Source organism: Nylanderia fulva, unplaced genomic scaffold (genome assembly GCF_048542155.1).
Source record: "Nylanderia fulva isolate GAGA-0341 unplaced genomic scaffold, ASM4854215v1 Scaffold9, whole genome shotgun sequence".
In the NCBI taxonomy this organism is placed as follows: Eukaryota; Metazoa; Arthropoda; class Insecta; order Hymenoptera; family Formicidae; genus Nylanderia; species Nylanderia fulva.
The window spans coordinates 3,507,031-3,514,045 of record NW_028191026.1 but is presented as its reverse complement, the minus strand read 5'-3'; the positions used below and the strand labels follow the sequence as shown (position 1 = coordinate 3,514,045).

At 39.4% G+C, this 7,015-nt stretch overlaps 1 protein-coding gene across 2 annotated transcripts in view; it reads left to right on the top strand.

The window, feature by feature from the left end:
- The first annotated feature begins 278 nt into the window (after positions 1-278).
- The window catches only part of ss (aryl hydrocarbon receptor spineless), a 176,888-nt gene continuing 170,151 nt past the window's right edge, over positions 279-7,015 (top strand). For both annotated transcript variants that reach the window (XM_029301725.2, XM_029301723.1), the window contains exon 1: positions 279-522. In XM_029301725.2, coding sequence (XP_029157558.1) covers positions 401-522 — 122 coding nt within the window. In that variant the 5' untranslated portion in view covers positions 279-400. The remainder of the gene's footprint in view (positions 523-7,015) is intronic.

The following is a 7,015-nucleotide window of genomic DNA, read 5'->3' as shown; positions in this document are numbered from 1 at the left end:
CGTAATCGACGTACGGCGGTGTCATCCGGAGCAAGTGCCTCGCTGACGCGCCAACAGCTGGGCTGGTAGTGGCACCGACAGTGACAGAGGATGACGTAGCGTCGTCGCAAGGGGTGTCACGGTCTGCACGGTGTACGCGCTGGACAGAGCCGCCTCGGCGGGGCTGGGGGTGGTCGGGGGTGGTGGTGGTGGTGGTGTCGTCGGTATCGGTGGTGCCGGTGGTGGTGGCGGCGGAGGGGGAGGAGGCGGGGGCGGCGGTACACCGGGGATCGCCGGGATCTGTGGACCGCCGACCGCGTCCCACGCGCCGACGGATTACGTGACAGCGGCATGTTATCCCCCGGGAACGCAACTCACCCTGACCGCCACTCACCCTCAGCCCCACATCGTTGATCCCGCGATGACGCCCACATCGGCGCCGGTGCCGACCCCGACGTCGGCGTCGGGCCCCAACAACCCCGTCGCCATGAGCCAGCTGGGGACCGTCTACGCCACCAAGAGACGGCGTCGGAACGGAAAAAGGTCGGTACGAGAACACGAGGTGTTAACATATTTTGGGTTTCGGGCGGAAGGCTACTATACACGCGGAATACTCTTTGGTGTCTTTCTGTTATAGCGGAACAATTTAAATTTAAATTATATCTCTCTGTTTAATAAATATTCAGGATTAGGAATGTGTATTGAAAAATTAGACTGATATAATTTAAACTTTAATTTATGACGTAAAGAAGAATTTTCGACAATGAAAAGAGATATCTATCTTGCAAATATAAATTATAGAAACACATATGTATATACGATTTTTTGAATATTAAATTATGATGTGAAGAAAAGAAGTGATTTTAATATAAAGTATAAAAAGCTTTGTAAAAATTTCAAAATTGATTTTGTCATTGATTCATCTAATTGATTCTTTATAAATTGAAAAAAATTATCGAAGTAACGAAAGTCCATAGGATTAATTAGGTTCCAAAGTATCGCTATTCGAAACGCATATATAATTCACGCGTCTAAAGTTCGCGTTAATGAGAGTGAGGCCGTGTGTTTACACGTAAAGTTGCGCGTTTGCTTTTAATGTTGACGACTGATTCACCTAAACATACTTTCATTCAGCTAAACCATTCTTTCTTGTGCGAACTGCGCGAAAGCACTTTATACGTGCACACACGCTTATATTTAGATTTGTATCATTAATCATCTGACCACATATTTTTTATTTAATTATTTAGTCGAATTTAATTATATAGCTATGAACTCAATTATATAGCTGAATTTTCTGTCTCTTTCGTCGTGTAAAATATTTGACAACATATCTATTCAATTTATTTCATGATTGACCCATTATTATCGCAAGCTATTAGAATTTTATATTCTGAAGACGATCGAATTAATATTTAAGCTTGTTTCCTCTTTATTTTATGTTGGAGAAAAATAAAAAGTAACGAAACTTTAATTCTAATTTCATCATATTTGTTTGACAGTAGTGTGTACCAAATTTTGGATTTATATATTCAAAGGATTTATATCTTAAAATTTTCAATAATAGATATATCTATAAACAGATTGATATTTAAAATTTTTATCTTTTAAGATAGAGATATATATTTCGAAATAAAAATAAATTTTGTATCGCGATTAAAATAATCTTTTTATTGCAAAAAGAAATAGCATTCAATGTCGCGATGCAGGTTTTGAAGGCATCACAAGTAATAGATGCGCATCACAAAAGATATCGTTGTTAGGTTCATAATGTTGCGACTGATGACCGACAAAATTGCAGGTGCACGGGTCGCCACAAAATGTTGTTTCCTCTGCATATGTAGCGAATTAGATAGAAGCCCGCAAACGATCATTTGTGATTTGTCAGACGAGATACGGTTATTTATTAACAATGATGGCCGGAATAAGACGGTCGCGTGTTTGTTTGTTCTGGTGAGCACGTGTGCTCGAGCTCGTATCAACCAAATGTGTATGATGCTCCTTCTTTGTGTCGTCCGTCTCACGCCAATTTAGTTTTTCTAGATGCGGTTGCATCACGATTTATCCGAATAACTTTTTAATGAAAACTCTTATCCGCGCAGATACATGTATTCGCATGATTGACAAATCACGTGGATCGACAATTATTTGTTTCGCAGTATATTTTAATTTGAATGCAATTTTTTTGGTCGAGAAAAGCGCATCAAGAGTCACAGATGTCATAAGAATCGTAATGTTAAAAAATAATGAGAAACGCATAGTTGAAAATATAAAAAGGAAATATCAAAATTTGTAATTTATTTAAAAAATGTTTTGTTATGCTAGTACTACTTGAGCGATTTAATTAAATTGATGGCTAAAAGTTTCGTTACTTTTAATCTAGCTCGCGTGCGTTAATGGAATTAAGATTGGTAGTACTTACATAGGAATTCAGTTGTGCTGTTGCTTCCGCAATTTCGGTAGTTTGATGGAGCTTTGGAAAATAATGTATGTTGGCAAATCTCTGTAAATGATCGGACAAACGCTTAAACTTGCAGGGAACTCCATTTTAAAAATACTCATTCTGATACTCATATATGTTTATTTCCATTGAATATCGAAACATTTAGAAATGTGCAATTTTCTATCGACAAATGTATTCTACTTTTTTTGCATATGACATTTAATTTTTAAAACGGTCATTGGCGAGATTTCTTTTTCTGGAAAATTTTTTAAATATTTGATAATGCATATTATATTTATTTTCATATCGTAGCATTTAAAAATGTGTAATTTTTTATCGACAAATGTATATTTTTTTGCATATGACATTTAACTGTTGAAACGATGATTGACGAGGAGATGTCTTTTTCTGAAATATGATCTCCTTGACGTTTCATGCTTAAGACCTCGATTTTCGCGAGCTTTCTTCAAAAGAATCGCGCCGTCGGTTAAAGTCAAAAAGCACCGGGCACGTCGCATTTCATTCGTACCTATTTTATTGCGTTAGTTGCGCGTCGGGGAATTTTTTCACTCGGGTTGCTTGAGAAATTAAGGCAATCTGCAGCAATCTGGTAAGCTCTTAATCCTCTCGCGACGATCTCGTATGCTCCAGGTGTTTCTTCCTTCTCGCTCGCAAGCACGCGACTCTCGCTGCGCACGTGTACGTACGTACGTGTTTGGTTGAGTGCGTGCGTGCGTACGAAGGGGTTGCTGCCGAGTATCGCGTATACGTTGCATTCAATGCATCAAAGAAGAGACGCACCCAGAGTAGTCGGCCGCTAAGCCGACAGAGACGGAGCGGTTTCGGCTGATTGCGCAGAAGCGGAAGACTCTCTCTCTCTCTGTCTCTTCTTCTCTTCCAAGACGTCTCCCGTCTTCCGCAAACCTTGTTAACTCCCCCTCGGAATTATGCTGAATCGCGATTGTACGAAACTCGGCGACGGGCCGCGACTCATCGTCCATCGCGCTTATTCCCAAATGCAGACCGTGCAACTTCGCGATAGTCGTCGGGGATTCAAGGCGAACCTGTGCGAAGGCTAGCCACTGATACATACTTGTATACGCGGGGTAGCCCATTAACTTCCAACCACTTCGTATTACGCATCCGTGCTTACTGGATTCATTTGAATGTCTTCATAAAGTAGTATCGCGAGGCGGAGAAGGCGTGATTTATCTGTTGAATTAATTTCCGAAGGTCGTCTCTCGTATTCTCCGTTCGGGATTTTTATTCCTTGCATTTTCTCTCACTTGCGGGAAATGTGATTAAAAAAGAAACAGCGGTCACTGTTTCGTAAACTTTTGTGGATTTCAAAAGAAGCCATTTAATTATTTAGATAAACGACTTTTAAGAAGATACGCGGATATTATTACGTAACAGTATGCGTTATAATAAAATGTGTGTTCATTTTAATTATGCGTCCTGAGTTTACGATCGTCAGTGATTAATATTATTTCAGACACAGTGCTATTATATATTTGAAATGAATTTTGAATTAATAATGTCATCTCATGATTATACTCAACATATTTTCAATTGTAAAACGTTCTCATCAACTGACGCTAATTTTGACAGAAAAACATTGCGCTTTTTCCAAATAATTCATCGACGATTGCTCGTTATTGCAACTTTAATGTATCTTAAAAGAGATACGAAGCATTAGTAACCATTATAAAGCTTAATGATCACTGGTATGTGTTTCTTTAAGAATCGCTGCGGGCATTTAGAGTCAGTTCGGGCATTTATTTAAAAGGGTTACGATCTCGCGACGATCGCGATCGCAGACTCGACAGGCGTCAGTTTGCCTCGACACCGAAGGCGGCTCTCTTCTCTTCTTTTTCCTCCCCCGTAGCTTCGGGACCAACGTGTCACGTTGAGTAATCGGTCGAACCCTTTTCCAGTTCACGTAAGGTACCGCCGAAGTGAAGAGCGTACCCCGTGATCGCGAGGATCACGAACGAACCGTAATGGAGTTTTAAACGCTTTCGTTCGAGGCATACGGGCAACGATCGCCGATCTTCCTCCCATTCCTTCCTCTTGAGAGAGTCGCCTTTTTGATACGATACAAGAGGGCCGGAAAGAGGCAGGGAGAGATTCTATGCCAGAAAATGCCCGCAGGCTGGTTCGTTCCCCGCGTTTCTTCTTCTTGCTTCAGCTCCTTGGGATCTCCCTCGCTCGAAAAAGTCCTTCCCTCGGGCACCGTTGGTCCTAGGCGAATGCACTTTTGAGATACACAAGTCTATAGAACGTCTCATTCCGCTTCGAAGCTCTCCGTATATCGCTTTGTCTCGAATGCGCGAATAAATTATGACAGACGTTATATCGTGCTTAGCGCGTGTACAATTTTTAATATTGCTTTAATTAATGGATAAAAATTGGTATATATTAATTTGAGATTCAGAAAATATTGATTTTTTTGTATAAAAATATTTTTATTAATCATCGAGCAAATTGCAAAATTCAAATTCTAAAAATTGATAATTTCGATGATCAATTTAATATATTGTATATATCAATGAAGCGCGATCATAAAATAACTTATACTATTTTCGCTCCATCGGTTTTCTCGTTTTTCGACACTTTGCCCGTCTCCTGCCAATTATCTTTCACTTCGAAAATCGCATCACACAGGCCTCTCTTTGACAGCTACTTAACTCTAACAAGAAGTACCCGCGGCGTGGAATCATCGAAGTTCGAAGGAACCTCGTGGAATGTCCAGGAGGCCGCGGGGTTTGTCAACGTCAAGAGAACTTTATCGCTAACGATCGGACATGAACCCGCAGTCGGGAGTTTCCCCAAAATTCTGTCGGGTTCGAGGAAGCGGGAGAAAGAGAGAGAGCGCGATGCTGCGCGCGCACGTTGCCCGCCGCGGCCTAATGACAGCAGCTTCTATAATTTGGAGTTTTTGAGCGAACGGCCAAATTACCGACGCAGGGAGGGATTACTGTTATTACATCGCGGCCGCGGACTCAGTCGAAACCTGATTATACTTCAGTCAGTCTCTCTCTCCCGATCTTGACCCGTTCGTTCGACTGTCAGCTCTCGTTCACCTCTCTTCTTCTCTTCTCTTTTTTTTTTTTTATTCCTTTCTTGCGCGATCCACCAAACGATCCTTTAACCACGCAAATCGCGCTCCGTCCGACCTCTCGCGATCTAGTATCTCGCCCATTAGCGACTTCCTCGAGATCCTCTCGCGCGACATCGGTAGCCGCGTATAGAGATGGATACGTCACGAGAGAGATTACATTCTCTCATGGGCGCGTACTTTTTTGTTCCGAATTGGGCTAATAGATTTTGGAAAAGTGGAAGCTCGAATGAACGCTTGAGATCGTTCTTATACAAGGTTTCTAATCGAGAATTTTTAATACATTTTGCAAAGCGTTATAGGTAAAATTTTCTTGATAATTGAAATTTTAAGATGTTTTGAACGTTTTCAATAAAAAATACTGCAAACAAATTTTTTTGATAATATTGAAGATGAAAATATAAATTTGAATAATGCACAGAGAGAATTTTCTCTTAGGATTTACCTTGAAAATTATGGTAATCGTGGGACAATATATGGTATTGGGTGAATTTTATAAGAGTTTCTCTAATTAATATTTACCATAATAAAAAATACATGTATACATATTGATGTCTCATGATTATTATGATTTTCAGGGTAAATTCTAAGAGAAAATTCTCTGTGTGATTTTAATTTGCAGTGATTCGACGTTATCGAATCTTTCGATTTTGAACTACGTCGATTCGAATTCGAATAATTCGCACATCTCTACTGTTTAAGTATCAACTGCGAGATGATTCTTGTACTCTATCGATTAAACAGCTTGATTTTTTATTAATAACGTGGACATGGAATTGTCAAGAGCTTCGAATAAACGACGGTCTTATTCGCGAAGGTGTGAATAAATTAGAATTATTTTTTTCTCTTTATTTCACATTGAGTGCTGACTAATAATAAAATTTTAAATTGATTTTTCTTTGCACTTTCAGTCTAATTTATATAAAATAATTTCTACTTTATAATTAAACATAATAATATTAATATTAATAAAATTATACATAATTAATATTAATTTAATGACGTTTAATAATAATATATAATTAAGAATGAATATAATATAATTAACATTATTATACGGAGAAAAATTTATCTGATGTATAGGTACTCGTATTTCGCTCTGTTATAAATTTTATTCGCACGTTAGCGAAAACAGATTTCGGTCAATTTTCTACATATTGTACTTGCGATATGGTTTCGCATTCAAAAGAAGATATCGTTTACTTACTTTCTACATTGTAGCGCGAGCTTTAATAGAGCTTCTTATGTGAGTCGAGCTTGTGATGCGTCGCGTCCGCGTGTTAATACGTTCATGACAAGAGGATTATTAGTGACTGGCATAACTCCCGTGACCAGCCACACCCAACAGATTAACACCTTGCATCCAATTATAGCGATGCTCCCTGTCGCATGTATCTGATCGACGTCATCGCTTCCGAAACGCTGGACCCGCGTGAATTATCTCTTGAAATTCCAACGAAAATAGAATCATA